General features: G+C 34.8%; 1 protein-coding gene across 2 annotated transcripts in view; it reads right to left on the reverse strand.

Annotated features, from left to right (window-relative positions):
* Positions 1 to 24362, reverse strand: part of BRINP3 (BMP/retinoic acid inducible neural specific 3) — a 396963-nt gene that overhangs the window by 128974 nt on the left and 243627 nt on the right. For both annotated transcript variants that reach the window (XM_059905817.1, XM_059905818.1), the window contains 2 exons: positions 14234 to 14339; positions 5762 to 5998 (listed from right to left, as the gene is read on the reverse strand). In XM_059905817.1, the coding sequence (XP_059761800.1) occupies positions 5762 to 5998; positions 14234 to 14339 (343 nt within the window). The remainder of the gene's footprint in view (positions 1 to 5761; positions 5999 to 14233; positions 14340 to 24362) is intronic.

The following is a 24362-nucleotide window of genomic DNA, read 5'->3' on the forward strand; positions in this document are numbered from 1 at the left end:
TACAGATGGCCTAATCAGGTGGACCACCCTCTACTAAAATACCAATGGGTCAATGATGAAATCCAAGAGAAAATTAAAAAATACCTTGAGACAAATGACAATGAAAATAGAACCATACAAAATCTATGGGATGCAGCAAAAGCAGTTCTTAGAGAGAAGTTCATAGCAATACAGGCCTTCCTCAAAAAACAAGAAAAATCTCAAATAAAGAACCTAACCTACCACCTGAAAGAATTAGAAAAAGAAGAACAAACAAAACTTAAATTTAGCAGAAGGAAGGAAATAATAAAGATCAGAGAGGAAATGAACAAAATAGAGATTAGAGAAACAATAGAAAAAAATCAATAAAACCAGGAGTTGGGTCTTTGAAAGGGTAAACAAAATTGACAAACCTCTGGCCAGGCTCACCAAGAAATAAAGAGGGAAGACCCAAATAAACAAAATAAGAAATGAAAGAGGAGAAGTTACAACTGATACTGCAGAAATGTCGACCATTCTCCCTGCTACTGTCCTCTGGTACTTTTCCATGAGCTAATTCCAGTGTTTTAAAAATTCTCCTGTCCTTTGTATCAGAGGAGTTGACTTCAATCTTCCTTCCCTATTTTAAGTCTCTATCCTTTATTACAAGAGTCTTTAGCAGTCTTACTTGCCCGTTTAACTGGTGTGGTGTAATTTTTATTTTGCAGTTCACATAAATGAATAATTATGATATTGATCCCTGTTGGATTGACTATTTTATTATTATGAAATATTTTTTAATCTCAATTAATGTATCTTGCTTTCAAATTTACCTTAGTATTTTTTGGCTAGTGTTTATATTACATATTTCTCCACCATTCAACCTCAGTTTATCTATGTCTTTATCAGGTCTCTAGTAAACAGCAAATAGTCTTTTATTTATTTTTATTATTATTAATCACCAGTCCTACAATATTAGTCTTTTATTTAGACTATTTAGTGTAATAAGAAAATAGAATATTTAATATAATAACCATTACAGTGGAATTAATCTGACCCAACACATTTATTGTAAAGACAATCCAAACCTTCCTCTTTCCGCTGCATTGATCTATTTGACCTAGATGATTTTTCTCCTGTTTTCTACTTTATTTTCTTATTATGGAGTGATCAAATAATTTTTATCTTATTTTATTTTCTTGACTATAATTAAACATTCTTATTGTAGTAGATATTCCAGAGATTACATTATTCTTGATTTATTTCACTCTAATGCAAATTACATCTCTTAGCTCATGCTCAACAATGCCAGTACCTTGGGAGACTTAGAATATTAACTCTTTCCATTCACCACCCATTATAACACTATTATCATATATTAAAATCCTACATATATTTTATGTCCACATCACCTCATAATTATTATTTTGTAAGGTTGATATTCACTTATATGTACTCATGTATATTTGCCATTTCTAGAATTCCTCTTCCCCTTTACACGTCTATGTTTTCATTTGGAATTTCTTGTCTGAACACATCTTTATTTTCACCTTCATTTTTGAAACTCTTGTGGAACGTTACATAATTCTAGATTGACTGTTATTTTCTTTAGCACTTTAAATATGTCAAAAATCTGTTTTTGTTTTTGTTTTGATAAGTCAGGCTCATTGAGAGTCCAATGAAAGTAATGTCTTTTTTCTCTAGTTATGTTAGAAGAATTTTTTTCTGTCTTTTTTCCAACAGATTTACTATGATACACTTATCTGTGGTTTTCTTTGTATTAACCATTCTTTGTGTTTGCTGTGCTTTTTTTTTTTAATTTAATTAATTAATTAATTAATTAATTAATTAATTTGGCTGTGTTGGGTCTTCGCTTCTGTGCGAGGGCTTTCTCTAGTTGTGGCAAGCGGGGGCCACTCTTTGTCGTGGTGCGCGGGCCTCTCACTATCACGGCCTCTCTTGTTGCGCAGCACAGGCTCCAGACGTGCAGGCTCAGTAGTTGTGGCTCACGGGCCTAGTTGCTCCGTGGCATGTGGGATCTTCCCAGACCAGGGCTCGAACCCATGTCCCCTGCATTAGCAGGCAGATTTTCAACTACTGTGCCACCAGGGAAGCCCTGCTGTGCTTTTTGAATCTGTAGGTTGAATTTGGAAGTTTTCAGTTTAAAAAAATTTCATGCATATCTCACATGCTTGCCATGCATCTATCCAATATTTCGTTGTTGCTTTTCTCACTGCTTCCATTTCTATCTATTCCATTAACCTCTCTTCCTGTTCACTAATCCTGTTCCCCACTATGCCAAGACTCCTATGAAAACAAAATTTTGAGTTATTTGTTTCAGATACTGCATTTTTATGTTTTAGAAGGTCCTTTAGTCCAGTTGTATAGATTCCAAATCTCTGGTGAACTTTTCAATATCTCCATCTACTTTATTCTTCCTTTCCTTTCATTTTTTGAGCATTTTAATAATAATTATCTGAAAATTGTTCCTATTAATTTCAATATCTGGATAATCTTACATCTGTTACCTGTTTCTTTTTGATATTAGCCATAAGGTCTTATCTGCTCACATACGTTGTAAATTAGAGTTTTATGTTCATCATAAATAAAAAAAAAATTTGCAGAGATTTTAGAAAATGTTTTCCTCCTCAAGACGTCACTCTCTTCATATTTAACAGACACTATAGGGAGCTGATCCTAAAAAAATCAGGATATGAGCTATATCAGTGTGGGGTTAGACTTGTAGAGAACTCAGTCTGGCTCTGACTCTCCCCTGTTCTTAGGGTATGGCCCTGCAGAACCTTCAGTTAAGGACCTGGTGAGCGTTTGCTACTTCAGGCCTATAACACTGCAGAAGATTCAATGCTATCATTCAGAGGTTTTCAGTTTATCTCTTTAGGAACATCTGACATGGGTTAAGGCAAATGTCTTAAAGAGAAGACTGGTCATATATTTAAAACTCCTTAAGCCTCCAATTTTCTCACTTTAATCTACTATGACTGCCAAATTTTCTTCTGATTTCTCTGTCCTGGAATGCCAGCATTTTTCAGGGACTAGTCCTAGATTCTCAGCTTCTAACTCTGCCCTGAATTGATAAATGTGCCCCAGGGGAAAGCAGTTATAGAAACACAGTGTCACTTCCTCATTCTCTCTGGGGTTTTCCATCCTTCCCTGTTTTATTTTCAAGCTCTTCCCTCTAGAGAGTTTTTATCTCTTAAGCACCTAAAGTCTGCGGTAAACTTCATTAAGTTTGAAAAGACTTTTGAATAGTTCTTTAGCATCCAGCACTATCTGAAATTCAGCAAATATCTTGTGGTAAAACTGAACTTCTTTAGGCCCATTGAGTCCAGAATTTTGTCATTCTAGTCTCCATAACTGCTAGAAGTGTGTTGGTTTTTCTTTCTCCCATCAGCCACTCTCTGCCTGGGGAAATGCAAAGCCCTCAGGCTCTGTTCTCAGAATTCAATAAATTAATGAATAAAATGAAAGAAAGAAAGAGAAACAAAGAAAGGAAGAAAGGAAGGAACAAGCTATGGATCCCACACATCTCACGCCATTTTAGTCTATTTAGTTGTTACTTTTATGATCTATTATGTCTTTAAAAATATAATTTTAAAAATTATTCTACTTTTTAGTTACTATCAATAGAAGTATTGGCCTACTTCAATCTACTACATTTCACCTGGAAACAAAAAACCCAATGCTCATTTGGTGATTTTTAAAAATATAGTCTCAAGGCAAAATAATAGGGGTGGCAATCCTATGTGAGTTCCACAAATACGGGCTTTCTAAGATTCCCTGGTATAACACATTATACTTTATCTAAAAGTGTTGCATTTCGTGATTATTTTTAACATCAGATGGTTCTACTTGAATATAACATATTTGATTTCCAATACATTACTTATGAGTATTCTATTGGAAAAACAAAAGAAGAATTTGAGGTTAGAAATAAATGCATTTCAACAATGTCAAGGAGATATGACTTTTTGATTCTTAGACAGTTTTTGCTATTTGTATACAGAGAAATATTACCCTAATAGAGGAGGATTATTTATTATACACTATTTTGATCAAAATATATCTTAATAAAATCTAAATCTATTAACTCTTTCTAAATCTATTTACCTACCCTTTTACTTTATAATTTGGTGGTTCTACTACACAAAAAGATGAGGGTTTGTTGAAAACATCAATTGTGTTTTTTCTTGTCTGATGTTAGCTGTGGGCTTGTCATATATGGCTTTTATTATGTTGAAATATGTTCCTTCTATGCCTAAATTAAGTGTTTTTATTGTGAAAGTATGTTAAATTTCATTATCATTTTTAAGTGTGCTTGGTTAAATGAATCACTGGAAAAATTATGACATTCAAACATATAAATCTGATCTCTTGGCAGTTGAAACCTCTCTTGTCACTTTGAAAGTTAGTCATGTCCAACACTTTTGACTAAATGCTACATAATTTATGTAGCATTTAGTCAATAATAAAAATCCCCCACATTCTGGGGATTTTTATTATTCTATTATCATGAATGATTATATATGTTGTTATCAGTATTTTTCATTTCATTTTGAGGCATTCTTAACCTTTTATTAAAGTTCATTGTTTTATGAAATGAAGGACATTACAGGTTACATAGTCCATAAGTAACAATATTGAAAACACAATTATGCACTCATAAAAATTCAGAAATAACAAAAACAAACTGCACAAACATTAAGTCAAAATTGATCTGAATTTGGTTTAAAAATAAGTAGTTGAGTGAAAGTGCACGTGCATGAGATTCACTTTAATGTAAAGAAAGTATAGAACGGTCACACTTTGGATCTTGCCTCACAAGTGAATCTCGGGGCCCATGGGAATAGTCCAGAGGGGTATCAGAGGTACTGGACTAAGAACGCTGCCTGCCATATCAATAAACAATAAACAAAGGCTGTTGTGGCCATCAGCCATCAGCCACCTCAGCCACTACAGCCACCCTGACGTGAGCCCTGAGGGAACTCAGGATGGAAACAAGATACCAGCTATCAAGCTATCAGCCTCTGCAGCCACCCTCCTACGGTGCGCCCTGAGGAGGCTCAGGATGAGAAAGCACAGGATAGGTTTCTATCACCAGGATGGCACCTAAAGCCAGGATAGCATCTCAGCTATCTGGCCCCAGATAGCTGAGGTGCATATCAAGGAAAGAGTTCAATGAGCCTTGACTTTGCATCTTCCCATACCCAGAAAAGCACTAAATTCCTTAACTTGAGATACCTGGTTTTCCTTAATTAACAGTATCTTTTGATACTGTTCTGACTACCTGGACTCTATATAGGAGTCTTGCAAAACTCCTATATATCCCGGTTCCTCCTTTACCTCTTTGGAGCCCTCCCTTAGAGCGATCTGAGAGTCCTGTCTCCTGGGCTTGAAGTGCTCAGAAAATCCGCCGAATAAAACATAAATACATAATTCTCAACTTTTAGGTTGTGCTTTTTTTTCAGTCAACAATTTAACTTCTTATATTGAGAAAGGCAAGGACTTTCTTCATTAAATGACTACTAAATCAGCTCAAGAGCAGGCTAGGTTCTAGTGCCAATAGTACATAGCAATACACAAAGTACCATATAGGCTTTCAGTAAAATACTGAATAACCGGCAATAAAAGCAATACACAGGTCCATTTGAAAGAATAATAAGTATAAATTGAATAAAATCCTCCAAGTATGGAAGAGTTTCTCACAAAAGGGTAAAACAGTCTTCTCAATATGGCAATTTTTTTTGGCAAAGTTTAGAAGTGTTAGATAAAATATATGTCTTACCTGATTCCTCAAAGTCGATGTTGTAGGATTTCCAGGTTTCAGTTATGCGAAGAAGATTCTCCTCCATGGCTTGAATGTCCATGGAGGGGCAGTTGCATTCTGGAAATTTGGGACCACACTGACACCAGCAGTCATTGTCCTTGCAGATAAACTCTCCCTCTGAATTGCAAGCAATGTAGCTCAAAGCTGCTTGTACAAAATGCTCCTGAAGGTAGTCTGGAAGGAGTACTTGCAGCCCTTAAAGAACAAACCAAAACAGTAAGTTTACTCTGATAAAGAAAAAAGCATAATACATATCTACATATTCACAAAAAGTCAAAATTTGTGTATATTGTTATGTATTTATGCATATTTTAAAACCATCATTAGAAAATTATCGAAGTCTGTAAAATTGCAAATATTTATAATTCTTTTTAATATATACTGACTCCATGAACTGTTCAAGAATCCTGGAAACTGGGACTTCCCTGGTGGTCCAGTGGTAAAGAATCTGCCTTCCAATGCAAGGGACGCATGTTTGATCCTTGGTCGGGGAACTAAGATCCCACATGCCGCGGGGCAACTAAGCCTGCGTGCCACAACTACTGAGTTTGCGGCCTCAACGAGAGAGCCCATGTGCTGCAAACTACAGAGCCCATGCGCCCTGGAGCCTGCACACCGCACTAGAGAGAGAAAACCCGCACGCCACAACTAGAGAGAAGCCTGAGCGCCACACCGAAGAGCCAGCCCACAGTGAAAAGATCCCACATGCCTCAATGAAGACACCGCATGCCACAAATAATACCCGAGCCACAACTAAGACCCGATGCAGCCAAAATAAATAAATAAATAAAATTAATTAAAAAAAAAAGAATCCTGAAAATTATAGAGGTGTTTAATATCTCAGACTATCTGATTTTGTTTTTTAAACTGATTTGATTGGCATTTGACTTAATTGATCAGAATATTTGGTTATTTTTATATAATGTAGATAGAACCTATCTTCCCATACTTTTGAAAAGAGATGTATGCATTTATTTTACACTACTTGATTTCATATAGTTTTCAATACTTTCATATACCTTTAGCTCATGTTCTATCAGCTCACATCTACATAGATATCATAATACAAAGGATTTGTGGCATCAGCAAAAGAGTTATGAAATGTTGCTATAATGCTTATCTCATGCCACTAACAACACATAACTTTATATGAGTTTATTTTTTATATGATCACTTAGATTGACTACAGGGAAACTATTAGACTGATTTAATTATTTCACAGTTTATTTCCTTGTCATGTATTAAGACAGCCTTAGTGATACAGTTTATTTCTTTTCTACAAGCAAGTTTAGTAAATTTGCTAACTCTTAAGAAAATATAAAAAATGAAAATAAGGCTATAAAATTAACATTCGGAGATCTCTACTAGTTTTTACATTTTAGCATTTCTTGCTACATAGAAAAATCTAATCAAAAAGGTAAATATTCAATGTAATAAAATATACATAAAAGTAAGGGAAAACTTAGTCAATACCTAATTGCTATTTACTACAAAATTTGATTTTTACAACTTTTACATGTCTCCTTTCTAACAAAAACAAAAAAAACCATAATTTTTTGATACAACCATCATCTATGAGGTTAATTCAATTAAAATCATGAATTAGCATTTAGGAAAAAGATCTACTTTGTAAATATCTTGACAATTATACCTATCTCATTCTTTCAGGTTAATTCTCCCATAGGTGGGTCAGGAAAAGTACGTTTAGCACTTATATATTTACTTTATTATTCATTTTAATTTTACCTCAAATAAATAACATTTATGGAATGCCTTCCATTTGGAAGAGACTTTCTAGGGAAAGTACAAATATGAAGATGACCGAAACATATCTCTGCCCTAAAGGTACTTGCAATACACTTAGGAAAAATAAAAGAAGTAATATAATATGTAATATTAGAAGTATGTAATAATATTATACAATAGTACTTAATAACTACTAGAGTTGGGTTACAGATATTTCACTAGGTATGATTAATTGTTCCATAAAAACGGTAGACTGGAACAGTATTTGACACGTGGATATGCTTCAACATTGAGAGGTTTTTTTGTGGCATAGGATAATACCTTAACAACATCACACACAAATGAACTGTGGAATATATTTTTTAAAATAGCAACTAGTAGTATTGTTTTAATACATATGCAGTATAAGAATGCAATGAGTGAGTTGCTTAGAAAAATAAATCTAGAGTAATGTTATTGGGGTTCCCATAACAGGGTGAAGTATATGGAATTAATTCATTTGTATTTAAATGATGTTTAACAATGAAGGTACTCTGAGTGGTATGTTATTTCGATATAGAAGATATAAAGAAAAAAGATCAGTTTAGACGGAAGACTAAAAAATATCTAAACTAAGGAAATGGTGATCAAAAGGCAGTTTAGGAGACAGGAGAAGAGGAGTGAGAATCTACTAGACACTACTTTATTTGATGTAAGGCAGGTGAAATATGTCAAATGACTTGAAGGAATAAAATGATAAAGCTAGAAATATTCTTAAATGATTAGTCCTGTGGGTCACCAAATTACTGTATAGTTGAGAAATATCTAGTGATTGCTTCTGACAATTCTGCCATTCAGTGTTAAAAACAAAGTGAGAGTCTCTGTTAATGTGACTCAGGAGTCCAAATATACTTATTTTAATATTGTATGTTTTAACATCGCAGGTAACTGTAAGTCTATGGACCAGATATATGGAACCCGCTGATTATGTCAACCTTAATTTTACAAAAAAACACCCCCCAAAGCAAAAAGAAATTCAGAGAATTTTCAACTATAATCTCTTCGAATATTTTCTCAGAGCCTTTCTTTGTCTCTTCTTTTTCTGGGACCCCTATAATTCGAATGTTGGTGCGTTTAGTGTTGTCCCAGATCTCTGAGACTGTCCTCAATTCTTTTCCTTCTTTTTTCTTTTCTGCTCTGCAGCAGTTATTTCCACTATTCTATCTTCCAGGTCACTTATCCGGTCCTCTGCCTCAGGTATTCTGCTATTGATTCCTTCTAGAGTATTTTTAATTTCATTTATTGTGGTGTTCATCATTGTTTGTTTGCTCTTTAATTCTTCTAGTTCCCTGTTAAACGTTTCTTGTATTTTCTCCATTCTTTTTCCAAGATTTTGGATCACCTTTACTATCATTACTCTGAATTCTTTTTCAGATAGACTGCCTATTTCCTCTTCATTTGTTTGGTCTGGTGGGTTTTTTCCTTGCTCCTTCAGCTGCTGCATATTTCTCAGTCTTCTCATTTTGTTTAACTTACTGTGTTTGGGGTCTCCTTTTCACAGTCTGCAAGTTTGTAGTTCCCGTTATTTTTGGTGTCTGCCCCCAGTGGGTAAGGTTGGTTCAGTGGGTTGTGTAGGCTCCCTGGTGGAGGGGACTGGTGCCTGTGTTCTGGTAGGTGGGGCTGGACCTTGCCCCTCTCGTGGGCAGGGCCACGTCTGTTTGCGTTTTTTGAGGTGTTTGTGAACTTAGTATGACTTTAGCCTGCCTCTCTGCTAATGCGTGGTGTTGTGTTCCTGTCTTGCTAATTGTTTGACATGGGGTGTCCAGCACTGGAGCCTGCTGGCTGTTGGGTGGAGCTGGGTCTTAGTGTTGAGATGGAGATCTCTGGGAGAGCTCTCGCCAATTAATATTATGCGGGGCCGGTAGGTCTCTGGTGGTCCAATGTCCTGGACTTGGCTCTCCCACCTCAGTGGCTCAGGCCCCACACTCGGCCAGAGCACCAAGACCCTGCCAGCTGCACAGCAAGAGGGAAAAGGAAAAAACAAAACAAAAAATGAACAGACAGACCCCAAGACAAATGGTAAAAGCAAAACTAAACGGGCAAAATTACACAAAGAAACATACACACACACTCACAAGAAGAGAAAAAAAAAAAAAAAAGGAAGATAGCAACCAAACCAATAAACAAACCCACCAATGAAAACAAGCACTAAAAACTAAACTAAGATAAATATAAAACCAAAAACAACTCAAATGCAGAAAGCAAACCCCAAGTCTACAATTGCTCCCAAAGTCTACCCCCTCAATTTTCGGAACATTCATTGTCTATTCAGGTATTCCACAGATGCAGGGTCTATCAAGCCAATTGTGGGGATTTAATCCGCTGCTCCTGAGGCTTCACAGGGAAATTTCCCTTTCTCTTCTTTGTTCCCACAGCTCCTGGGGTTCAGCTTTGGATTTGGCCATGCCTCTGCATGTAGGCCACACTTAGGCATCTGTTCCCTGCCCAGACAGTGGAGTGTTAAAGCAGGGGCTGATTGGGGCTCTCTTGCTCACTCAGGCCAGGGAAAGGGAGGGCTATGGTAGTCATAATTGAAATGTGGGGCGTGCCTGCGGTGGCAGAGGCCAATATGATGTTGCAACAGCCTGAGGCCTGCTGTGTGTTCTCTCAGGGAGTTGGCCCTGGATCATGGGACCTTGGCAGTGGTGTGCTGCACAGGCTCCCAGGGGGTGGTGGGTAGTGACCTGTGCTTGCACAAAGGATTCTTGGTGGCAGCAGCAGCAGCTCTAGCAGTCTGTGCCCGCCTCTGGAGTCCAAGATGATATTCGTGGCTTGCCCTTGTCTCTGGAGCTTGCTTAGGCAGTGCTCTGCCGTCTCTGGAGCTTGTTAGGCGTCGTTCTGAATCTCCTCTCCTTGTGCACCCAGAAACAGTGGTCTCTTGCCTCTCCAGCAGGTCCAGACTTTTTCCCAGACTCCCTCTCGGCTAGCTGTGGCACACTAGCCCCCTTCAGGCTGTGTTCACGCAGCCAACCCCAGTCCTCTCCCTGGGATCTGACCTCCGAAGCCCGAGCCTCGGCTCCCAGCCCCCACCCGCCCCGACAGGTGAGCAAACAAGGGTCTCAGGCTGGTGAGTGCTGGTTGGCACTGATCCTCTGTGCGGGAATCTCTCTGCTTTGCCCTATGCACCCCTGTTGCTGCGCTCTCCTCCGTGGCTCTGAAGCTTCCCCCCGCCACCCCCGGTCTCCACCAGTGAAGGGGCTTCCTAGTGTGTGGAAACTTTTCCTCCTTCACAGCTCCCTCCCAGATGTGCAGGTCCCATCCCTATTCTTTTGTCTCTGTTTTTTCCTTTTTCTTTTGCCCTACCCAGGTTTGTGGGGAGTTTCTTGCCTTTTGGGAGGTCTGAGGTCTTCTGCCAGCGTTCAGTATGTGTTCTGTAGGAGTTGTTCCACATGTAGATATATTTTTGATGTATTTGTGGGGAGGAAGATGATCTCCACATCATACTCCTCCGCCATCTTGAAGGTCTCCCCGATAAATAACTTTTAAAAACAAATATTATCTGTTCCTTGAAAACTCATGATTTAATGAATTGATAGAGCTCTGTTAATTAGTTTATGGGGTTTTTTTTGCTAGAAATATAAATTAATATAAATTATTTCAATATAAATTATTTGCCTTCTTTTAATTTTTATATGTGTAAAGCTTGAGAAAATTTGTTCCAACATACCAATAAACAATAGGAAAGAAAAAATGTTTTAAGCAATATCATCAGATTTTTATTACAAGCAAAAGATAATTGCATGGTGTCCTATCTTTAAAAGTTACATTAAATCTTATATTTGATAATAATGCCGTCCTTTGCCAATTTTGATGAAATACAACATTAGGAACTAACTGATCTTGAAAAGTATTTGTCACCTAGTCATATGGATCATTCACTTTCTGGGAATTTTACTAAAAAGTTACTACCAAGATTTTATAACTTTTAATTACTACTGTTACCCTTTCACTCAAATGTACTTTGCTTGATATGTTAAATTCATATGGGGTTGAAGAAATTGGAATATCATTAATTTCAATATGTATTTGCTCACACTTCTTATGAATTACTTTTTGTCATATGTTTTAAATATATTTTATTAATAATTTGGAGTTGTAGGTATGGATATTTCAGTTATTTTTTTTTTAATGTCTGTTCTGTACCCTAATTGGCAAAGCCAGACAGACAAGCAGGTAAATCCAGCTTACTCACTGCCAGAAAACATTTCATTTCTTTTGTTTTCAGTCAAAATCAGTGTGTTAATGTGTAATGCATCTCTCTGACATCTCATTTATGAATGTCAATTCCAATATAGATAGTTAAGTCATGGAATTCTTTCTGAATTTGTTGCCTAATGCTGTAGCTTCAATAATTCTTATTGATGCTTTCTTTGCTCTGATAAAATTCTACTTCAGGAGTAATTCTTCTTCTTCTACAAGAGGAGAGGTTTGGAAGAAGAGGGTCAATACTGAAAAACTCTTATAATTCTAGATTCCTCTCAATAATAGAGCTGAATTCAGAAGATCTCCAAATGGGTCAAACACTGATTCTAATGCTTCACCTTGTGCTTACAAACAAAACAGGAGACCCTAACTCTCTCTCTCTCTCTTTCTTTCTCTCTCTCTGTATATATATATATACATATACACACACACACACAATATGTCATCTATGTCTATATCCATCTATCCATAAAACCAACCAACTTACTATATAACTGTATAACTAACTAACTATGAAAGACACAAAGACCTCTGGTGGTACCTTAATGAAAGATTCTTCAGAGACACAAGTTTTTCCAATTGCCACATATAGTGATCCAGAATTTTTTATACCCTTTAAAGAAATGTATCATGGTAAGGTTATTACAGAATTTGTGAATGCTTTGCATCCTTTTTCAAAGTGGAGAAGAGCTACTATTAAAGGTAGATTGAAAGGTGAATCAACCTGATACTTGTACTATAAGTACAGATGAAATTTAAGAAAGAGTACAAGGGAAATTGAGGGTCTCGATATTGATTTCCTAATGTCATGTTTGGAAGGATCTTTGTTCATTGGGGTACAAATATAGTTGCAATAGACAACTGAAAATATAGGCCTAGCAAATAAAAAAGGTGAAAGAGATGCAGGTTTCTGCCTTACAAAAATTGAGGAGAGTAGAAATAGTAGTTATATAAGGAATATTGATTCATTTATTCCTTGTGTTAATTTTTCTTCAAAGAAGATGGGAGGCTGAAGTTTTGTGTTTATAATATAATATTTTTAAAACTGAACACAGTGATTCACAAAGAGTAAAAATCAATAAATAGTGTTAATAAATAAAATTTAATAATAAATCAATTGAAATAAACATATTTGATATAAACATGCTTTGTCTTTTTCTATTAAAGTTAGTACTCTGATGGAAAGTTAATACATACATTTAAAAAGGAGTGACTAGTAGAGAATTACAAGTAATATTGATAGATTGGGTTTCTATTTAAATTAGAGAAAATATTTCAATAACTTTAAATCTAAAATTGACAATGATAAATTGGATAGCATTTAAAGTTTAAAAATGTTAAGTGCTTTCTTTGTGATTTTTATACAATTTAAAATGAATGAAATTCATTTATTATTTAGGGTAAATTTAAATAACCTGATGCCATTACATTTTTTAGATGGAAAAGTTGAGGAAAAATGGCATAATTTCTGAAACTTTTAAGCATTTTTATGTAAAACTGAATAATGTAAATACAGATCTAACTTCTGCAATTAAAAAAGGTAGACTAGAAAGAACAACTCAAAACTATCCCTTTGATCAGTCAACTTAGTTTAGATGATCTGTCATCACAAAGACATTTCTGAATTTATTCAACTAGTACGTGTTTAAACATGTGGATTCATAACCTTTCCCTGACTGCATGAATGAGTGATATACACATCCTTATAACCAGTTAGGATAATATGTATTTGTTAAAATTATTATTTTAAAAAGTCCTCTATTGAATTATCTCACAAAATATAGTAATAGAAAGAAGATGATAAATTACCTTTATCATATAATGTATCTTTATAAATGAAATAATGCAAGTATAAGTATTTTGTTAATATATTCTTAAGTATATTTCTGTTTGTCAGAAGAGAAATGAAGCCTTAATTATCATATTAGTTTATATTTAAAATGTCAAGCGTTCATATCACAGTATGCATAAACATGGTTGCGATTTTTATCAGAATCTGTAAGGAAGAAGTCAAAGCTCAGGGAGACCTATCGAAAAACTGCTACTTACTGAGACAATGATTACTGTATGGAAGAAAAATATTATCACAAAACAGTCTCAATTGTTATCAATTACTTAATTTAAGAAGTAAAGTGAATTTTGACATTCTCTTCATCTGGTCTAGAATGTTCATACCAGTTAAAAATTAGGAGATTAGCCTTTTATGAGAACTCTAAAAGCCTAGTACTGCACATACAGCTAGAAAGAAAGAAAGAAAGAAAGAAAGAAAGAAAGAAAGAAAGAAAGAAAGAAAGAAAGAAAGAAAGAAAAAGAAAGGAAGAGAGAGAGAGAGAGGGGGAGGGAGCGAGGGAGGAAGGAAGGAAGGAAGAGAGAAGAAAGAAATCACAACTGGATAACTGTCATTCAGGCTCATAGAGAATTAATGAAATTGTACCTACATACCTTGCAACTGAATCTTATTCTCAGGACTCTGAACCAGAACAGAACTGACAGAATCTAGGTTGTCATAGTTACTACAGCCAAGAGGACCCGTCCGTGTTTCTGTTACCTAAAGAACAAAACATCAACTTTATTTTATATGCCGGACTTTACCGTGTTCTTTCCATTCAATGTAGTTGCCACACACTGATATTATACATCTGACAGTAAACATCACTAAAAGGTCTAGGATCTGATACACACCAACAGTACACCTAAGCACAGAGGAGACAAATGACACCCTTTATCTTCAATTCCATTTCCTTCTCTTTGGCCAGTCATCAATCTTCAGAGAAAATAACAGAAGCCCTCTTTGGTCAACAACATCCTTCATATAAGGTAACCGATTTTACCCAAGATAAGACAGAGCATGCTTTTAGGTAGAGAGCAAGTTTGACTCATATGAAAATTGTTTTTTGTTTGTTTATCTTTCCTCAATAAATCAAAACCATTTACCAGGCTACGGTCTGAAGACTGATATTATTATTTTATTCTTCTACTTAAAAATCTATAATTTCCTGTTCTTTTATGGTGGTATCAATGTCTAAATTCTTCTGCTTGGCTTCCATCTGCCCCACTTCTCCCAGCAGGCAGGTGATCTTGCTGTCCAGTTGGACTTTGTTAATTCTATGCCTTTGCTTATACAACATCCTTCACCTTATCCCACCTTTCTCCTTTTGGATTAATTGGTTTTCTCTATCCTCACGATCAACCTCATGTTCAAACACCCACACAAAGTAGTCCCTAATGATTCCCACTTGTATTACTTCACTATTTCTATAAAGTTATGGTTTGCAGGGCCCAACCTTAGCACTTAATTATGGAATCACATATTGCAGAGTAATTTTTTTCCCATGGGTGTCTTGGATGGATGGTATCAGGAGATGAGGAGGCATTTAATCAATTATGTCTGACTGGAAATTTGTCCTGAGGATATTTTTTTTTAAAACCAAGCATTTTAAAGCAGAGGAGCATTGTAATCATTTTTGTGTTTTAAAAAGATATTCACAACAACCAGAATGGTTTGCAAAACATCATTCAGCTCATTTTATTTCGCAGTTCACAGCCACATAATGGCTTCCCATCTCGCTCAGGGTAAAAGCCAGAGCCCTTTTCCATGGCTAAAAAGATGCCCTATTTTCCAGCTCCCTGTTACCTCTCTGAACTCATCTCTCTTCCACTTTTCCTCATTTACTCCACTCCAAGCACACTGGCTTCTTTGCTGTTCCCCAAACACATGCTAGTTATCCTCCTGCTTCATGATTTTTGACTTGCTGTTCCCGAACCTGGAATGCTCTTCCTCGAAATATTTCTAAGCTCACTCGTTCACTTTCTTCAAGTTTTTGTTCAAATGTCTCTCTCTCTGGACTTCTTGGACTAACCTATTTTAAATGAATATACCTTCCCACATTTCCCTCTTCCAACCATTATTTCCTTTGCTCCTTACATTGTTCTGTCTTTTCCACAGTGGTTTTCTGCTTCTAACATACTGTATAATTTACTCACTTAACATGATTATGGTCAACACCTCTTATTAGAATGCAAGCTCCACAAGTACAGAGAATATTGCCTATTTGTTTACTGAAGTATTCACAGAACATATTATGTTCTGGTATAAGCCCATAGGTATTAATATTAAGACAAAGAGAAGCAGAGAGTGTGAGGGGAAAACCAAACCAAGGAAGATATTAAGGCCATTATCAAGATGATGACGGCCTGAATGGAGCAGTGGCAATATGATTTATCTGAAGAAGATGGATTTTGAAAAACAATTAGAATGGGCAAGATTATGAAACATCGAAAATGTACATGATGGAAGGAGGGAAATGCAACAGAAGTTTCTAGCATAAGTGATAATATTAAGATATGGGGCAAAGAAGCTCCACTGTGAAGAGAATGTAAGGAAGCCTGGTTTTGATTATTTTGACTCTGAGTTGAATAACACTCTTAGTTGGAAACATCCAGTAGAAGAAGTGACAATGTAGATATATTTCTTAGAAGTTATGTCGAAGATGAGATTACTATTTTAGGAATCAAAAACTTATAGGTGATAATCAAAGATAGGGCGATGGACGCTTTAGCTCAGATGCATGGAGGGAATGCATAATTGTATCATGACAACTCTACCATATTTTCTAAACAACGAGTCCTTTAGAATAACCAAGATTGGCTATGAGCACACAGCAACAACTGGGAATGTGATTTACTCTTTCTCTAACACCACACTGACTGTGTAGTCCTCTACTGCTGTTCTCTAGTGGTGACACAGAGTATCCCTTATTTTGTTCAGGAAAATAATTTCTGATGTTGATATGTGTCACATACGTGCATGTACATGTATACGTGTGTATGATTAATATTAAATATAAATTATTAATCACAAATGAGTAAAAGGAAGATTAAGGCACCAAAGGAAATATTTATAATTTAAGATAATTTAAATCTTCATCTTGTCCTATCAAGTAGCTTAACTATTTTCCCCCAACACACACAAATGTATACACACCACATTAATATAAAGAAATTCCAGTGTTTGTCATTTTTAAGGAAGTTTTCTAAGTAAAAGTGGCTTAAAGCACATACTCATTGACATAAGAGATCTTAGAAATTGGTATGCAATCTCCTGAACACTTAACTGTTGAAAGAGGATAAATAGCATTATTTTATCTCATTACAGACAGTCCCTTATGTTCAGTTACTGTGTTCTTGAGAATAAATGCAGAAGATTTAAATAACAGTCTTATAAATTTAGAGGCTTGAATATCTCTATCTACCTCTATAGCTATAGATCATTTTATTCCCTTACCTTTCACAGCATACAATAATAAAATACAGTATATCCTACTGATGACTTAATTTTGTTCTTTATCACTCACAGCTGACTTCACTGATCATTGTCTGATTTAATATAAAAATTCACAAACTCTAGCACATTCAATGATGCAAATCCATTTTTCCAATTGTATTATATTTTAAGAACCTTACATGTCAGCATTAATAAATGTGTCAATACTTATTTTATATGTTCAATACTAGTGAAAGGAATAAAAATGAAAATAAAGTAATAAAAACTAACTTATTGTACAAACAGTTCTATAGAGATGTTAACTCTACCAAAAAATGAATTATGTAGTTGTGCCACAAAGAGCTTGAACTTTTGTTCATCAGCTGACAGATGAACATCCGATTTTGGGGTCTCCATATATAATGTAAGAAAGGAAGAGTTATTCAATAGCTAAACTTAAAAATGATTAAGGGCTTCCCTGGTGGTGCAGTGGTTGGGAATCTGCCTGCCAATGCAGGGGACACAGGTTCAAGCCCTGGTCCGGGAAGATCCCACATGCCACGGAGCAGCTAAGCCCATGAGCCACAACTACTGAGTCTGCGCTCTAGAGCCCATGAGCCACAACTACTGAAGCCCGCGTGCGTAGAACCCGTGCTCCGCAACAAGAGAAGCCACCGCAATGAGAAGCCCGCCACGGCAATGAAGAGTAGCCCCCACTCGCCGCAACCAGAGAAAGCCTGCACGCAGCAAGCAAGACCCAATGCAGCCAAAAATAATAAATAAATAAGTTAATTGATTAATTTATTTAAAAAAGAACTCTAAAAAAAAATGATTAAGACTGACAATAACCCAGTACTGATAGCATTCAGTGTTTTGATAAATGACATATAGAATGAGAAAAAATTTTTTTTTCACTTATCTCTTGGTGAGAAGATGAAACAGGGAACACTGTTTTTAGGATACAAAAATGATGTTCTTTCTGAGGTGTTACATTGATTTGTGGTTTTATCTGAATATTATGAGGAAAATTAATGTTCTTGAGGGGCTGGGAAATTGAAAAGGGGAGTGGAATGTACAGAAATGGAAGACATGGCTAGGCCAGCTGTGGAATGTAAATTCAAAACTTTTCAAAATGTATTTAGCACAAATTTGTCTTCAAAATGTAACAAATGTGCTCTTCTCTAATTGACCACTTATGTGAACTGTGTTTAAATATATTGTTAAAATTCAGAAAGGATATTAAAAGTATAGTAAATGGAAAAAAATGCCCGTGTTTTCATTTCAACTTTTCCTATATTGTTTCTATTTTGTTTCATTAAACTGATGCCTATTATTTTCACAGTTGGAGAATTTTACAGAGAGTAAAAGAAAATAAATAATATTCCTAATTCAAAGAGATGACTTGGAAGTAATTATGTAAACAATAATACAAATTCAACTTTATTTAGGTTAAAATAAAGTGGTATAGATAATTTAGTTGGAAATAAAAAGTCTTTGTTATTTTTGATCAAATTTTCTGAGTCTTACACATTCTTAAGATAATATCATGCCACAACAATGCATTGGAATTATAAAATTAATTCAGCAAGAATTAGTTGAAGAAAAACTATCTCAAGCAAAAAAAATAAACTATCTCAAGGAAAAAAAAGAAAAAAGTTAAAACAATGAAAAAAAGTGGGACAAAAAAAGAGTAAACAAACAAAAACACATCACATTCCTAAAGGGAAATAGTACTATTAATACTATAGTACTATTAGAGAGTTCATTGTCTTAAAATTAACACATTATATATTTAAAATATTTCCAGTCAAAATCATAATCATGTTATATAATTTGAAGAAAATAGACTTAAATGAGAATGCTCAGGTCACCATCATAACTCCACTGCTTACTAGAGAGGAAGCAATCTAAGGTTCAAGTTTCTATCTGGTGAAATGGGTAAAATTTTCTTACAGCGTAAAGAGGTTGTGAAGAAAAATGAGATAATCCATGATATGTGCTTATCATGGGCCTGGACCACAGTAATGCTTTCACAGTAAATGTAAAATGTGTGTAAATGTTTACTATTAAAAGGCAGAGGCACAATAACTCTATGGTAAACTTACTGGAATCATTCATAGCCCACCTCTCAATTAAGGCTGTAAAATCCTATTATTTTTTCTGACATCAGTGCTGCATGTTAACATTTTTCTCTGTAGACAGAGAAAGGGTGTCTGTGTTTTAGAACATCCTAAATCAAACTCACCCTTAAATGAGGCTATGCACAAATTTTGTACATCACATCGATATGCAAATCAAGTACAATATAGTAAGAATAATCCACAACAAGACTAAATCAGAAATATTGGTATAGAAAAAACAATGGGTAGTTCAACGGCATAGAACAGAAAAGAACATGAATGGAAAAGAACAACAACAGCAACTACACTGAAAATAGAAAAAGTTTCCTTATCTCTAATGTAAAAGACAATCAAGGAGTCTCTCAAAAAAGTATGCTTGTATGAGAAAATCTTTATCCACACTGAATGAAAAAAGTGAAAGAAAATGTATACGCACTTTGTAAAATTATACATACACGTATATTATAAATAGCTCTGTGAACCTCCTATTGCTCTAAGCTTTTTTCAAAATGAAACAGTTTTAGTTTACCATTTTAACTGAACTGATTATTGTTTATCAACAACATAATAAAATGCATGATTGTATGAACAGTGTATCTCTTATTGCAAATCTGTAAATACACATTTTTAAAAGTTTATAATGTTCCTAGAAAATTTATCTGAAATCAAGAGGGAGAAATATTTTTACCTCCTAAACTCAAAAAAAGATAGGAATGTGTCTATTCTCTATTACAATGACTTGTCATCTATAAACTATTTATTGATCATATGATAATAAATATGGAATAGCAGGATTATTGTTTGTTCCAAAATGTCATTTTTAATGACAAAATTAATAAATGTGCATGTTGGAAATTCAAGCAATGAAATAAACTGAAAAGCCCAGAGGAACAACTACTTTCCCCCGATTATATATTTGCCCTCATCTTTTTATCAGACTTGAAAATGGTTAAAATTAGGAGCAACTGCTATTCACGGCCATCGTTTATTCACAGCACCAAATTTTCATGTGTTTACATTTTTACAGCCATTTTCTCCTTAAAAAATATTGCATTTAATTTGTTTCAAAATTATATTAGAGTATATTGAAACAGTTTTTGAATAATTTCATATCACCATTGATTATGTATATGAAACAACAGAATACTGATAAGTACAATCTGGTTCATTTACAAAGAGTTATGTGCAGAGAGAGAACCTAGTGTCTCCCTTGTGGATTTGATTATCTTTTCTAGAGACCTACATCTTAGCTAGAGAATACAAAAGAAATGCTAATATTTAAGAGAGGATCTTGCCTATCCCGTATTATAGTAAGAGAAATGCATTTACACAGGGGGCTGGGGTGGAAGGAGCAGTGAAATTGGTTACTGGTACCTACATCTGGATGAACTGCAGTACCAGATACTGCCTACATTGTTTAGTGTGGACCACATTCTTCCATATTTCAGTCAAAAATGCCATACAATATAGTACACTTCAAATGCCACTTCTGCCAGAAATAATCTTTTTAATCTTTAATCACCTAACACACTTAAAAATTTTTTTTTTGTTAAGAATAAATTAGAGGACATCAACCATATTTGTCTCATATTGCACTTCTGACATCTTAACAAGTTTTCTCACTTAATATAAGAACTGGTAATTTCTTTCAAATAAAAATAAAGATGTATTATTGTATAAATTTTTCCTCAAAAGTTATTCATTTTACTATCTCTTTCTTTATTAAAAAACATCAGTTAGCATCATTGCAATCCAATAAATGACTCATATCCAGAATATATGAAGAAATCTATAGGACTTCTGGTTTCCAGTTCTGCATATATGGAGGTTGGAAGTCACTACTCCCTCCTAACAACAAGTCAAACCCTAACAATAAGGAAAACATACTGGAAAATCAACAACTCTTCTTGGACTCATCAGAGAAGGAAGCAAACTGCTACCCCCAAGATTGGAAAGACAGGGAATAAAGGGAGTCACAGCTCAGAGCAGAAACTTGAGAGTTGAAACAAGTATGGGAATCAGTGCTAAGGTAAGAAAAACTGAACTTCCATTGACAAATGGCTAGAGAGTAAGTGTGTGGAAAAGTCTGGGAGTTAAAAACTCCAGAGGGACCCAGTCATAAAAAGGGTCCTCATCATATTTTGAAATCTACCTCCAGGAGCTCGATCAGGTTCCTATAGTAAATATTAAAGAAAAATGCCCTCTTGCTTCCCACAGTGCGAGGGGAAATGGAACCATTTTGAAATACTGTGGAGCCCTCTGCTCTCCTCTGCCCTCAGGGGAAACTAGTTAACCAGAGCCTAACTCTCTGTGGGACTATCTGAGCCTAACCAACCTAGGGGAAGGGGAATAACTAATTCCAGCCCACTTTAGCCATCTTGTCCCACTCCAGGGGTGAGGAAGAAAAAAACTGAGAAACTCTCGTGAAGTTTACAGTCCAAAGGCATAGGCTCCATAAAAGACAGACCAAACTATAGGACCATGGAATGCTTCCCCTTCCCCACACCTCATCATCACATTACTAAAGGCCTGTTTATAGTAGTTCCTTTTACCCAGTACATCATGTCCAGCTGTCAAGAAAAAAAGTACAAGTTATACCAAAAGGCAAGAAACACAATCTGAAGAGACAGAGCAAGCACCAGAACAAGACATGACAAAGATGCTGGAATGATCAGATCAAGAACTTAAAACCACTATTATTAATATGCTAAGGGCTCTAATGGATAAAGTAGACAGCATACAAAAACATAGACAATATAAGCAGAGAGATGGAAATCCTAAGAAAGAATGGAAAAGAAATGCTAGAGGTAAAAAGCACTGTAACAGAAAAGAAGAATGCCTCTGATGGGTTCATCAGTAGACAGGTCTGAGGAAAGAATCTCTGAGCTAGAGGATATATCAATAGCATTCTCAAAACTCAAAAGCAAAGACAACAAAGACTGATTAAAAAAAAAACAAAACAGAATAGAATATCCAAGGATTGAGGGACAATAACAAAGGGTGTGATACAAACATAATGAGAATACCAGAAGGAGAAGAAAGAACAAGGAACAGAAAAAAATATTTGAAGCAAGAATGACTGAGAATTTCCCCCAAATTAATGTTCAAGATCAAACCACAGATCCAGGAAGATCAGAAAACACCAAGTAGAAAAAAATGCCTAAAAACGATACTAGGCATATCATTTTTAAATTACAGAAAATCAAAAATAAAGAAAAAATCCTGAATGAAGCCAGAGGAATAAAATACGTTACCTATAGAGGAACCAAGATACGAATTACATCTGGCTTCTCCTCAGAAACAAAACAAGGAGACACTGAAATATTTACAGTGAAATATTTATAGTGTTGAAAGAAAAAAACACCAACCTAGAATTTTGTACCCTATAAAGTTAACCTTCAAAAATGAAGGAGAAATAGACTTTCATACACAAAAATTGAGGAAATTTGTTGTCAGTAGATTTGCCTTGCAAGAAATGTTAAATGAAGATCTTCATAAAAAAGAAAAAATATTATAGGTCAGAAACTCAGATCTATAAAAAGTAACAAAGAACATCAAAGAAGGAATATGTGAAGACAAGATAAAAACTTTTTATTTTTCTTATTCTTAATTGACCTAACTGATAATAGTTCATTCAAAATAATAATACCAAAAATGTATAAATTATGTATGTTTACATATGTATCTTTTGAGTATATATATCTTATGTGTGTATTGCATACATATATACACATATGTGTATATATATATATATATATATAAGTGAAATGAATGACAAAAATGATAGAGTAATACAAGGGATGGGAGGGAAAATTAAGCTTATTTTGTTATTATAAGGTACTCACACTACCCATGAAGTGGTATAGTGTTACTTGAAAGTGGACTTGAATTAGCTATAAATGTATATTGCACACTCCAGAATGATGACTAGAAGACATAAAAAAAAAAAAAAAAGAATTATAACCAATATGCCTCAGAAGGAGAGAAAATGGAATAATATAAAATGCTCAATTAAAACCACAGAAGGCAGACAAAGAGTGGAGGACAAAAAAAGGAACAAAGAACAAGGGCAACAAATAGAAAACATTAATGAATATGGTAGATATCAATAATCACTTGGAACATCAATACATCAATTAAAAGACAGAAATTGTCAGAATGGAGCAAAAAACAAGGGCAAACTATAGACTGTCCACAAGGAACCCACTTTAAATGTAAATCTACATATAGATTAAAAGTAAATAAATGGAGAAAAATATACCATTCTAACGCTAATCAAAAGAAAGTAAGAGTATAATTACATAACTATCTTAATTTCAGACAGAGCAGACTTTGAAGCTAATAAAGTAACAAGGGATAAAGAAGGGCATCACACAATGAGGAAAATGTCAACTCTCCAAGAAGATGTAATAATAATATGTATGTGCCTAACAACAGTGCATCAAGCTATATGGGGCAAAAATTAATAGAATTGTAAAAAGAAATGGATGAATCCAATAGCTTAGTTGGAAATTTCAACACCCTTCTATTAGAAATGGACAGGCCCAACAGGCAGAAATGTAAGTAAACCTTACTTACAACTTACTGTTGTAAACCAACAGTAAGATGGCAACAGCAATACTTAAAAAAACACTTGACAAACAGACAACATTAGCATCTAATGATCATGAAACTCTGCAATTTCCTTATCAGGAAATTTAAAATAACAATGAGGTAGCATTATCCATTCCCAAATGTCTTAAAATAGTATAATGATAGAATATGCCAAGTGCTGATAATAATGCAGAAGAAGTGTAATTCTCATACACTGCAGCTGGAAGTGTAAATTAGTACCACCACTTATACTTTAGAAAATTCTTTGAAACTATCCACATAAGCAGATGGAGGCAAATCTTATGAGTCCGACCTACAGCCAACAAAAATATGAACATGCGTGTAACCTAAAGACACATGCAAATAGGTTCATAACAACACCATTCTCAATAATCCCTAACAGAAAAAAAATCAAAATGTTAATCAATAATTCAATGTATAAGTAAATTGAGGATTTGAATATTGTACCACAGTAAGAATAAATTAAAGTCAATGGCACAGAATAACTTGAATGAATCTCACAAATATAATGTTAAGTGAAATGAGCCACATATATTATGCTTCCTCCAATATGAAGTTCAAAGTCAGACAAAAA

This window comes from Balaenoptera ricei, chromosome 1 (genome assembly GCF_028023285.1).
Source record: "Balaenoptera ricei isolate mBalRic1 chromosome 1, mBalRic1.hap2, whole genome shotgun sequence".
Lineage (NCBI taxonomy): Eukaryota > Metazoa > Chordata > Mammalia > Artiodactyla > Balaenopteridae > Balaenoptera > Balaenoptera ricei.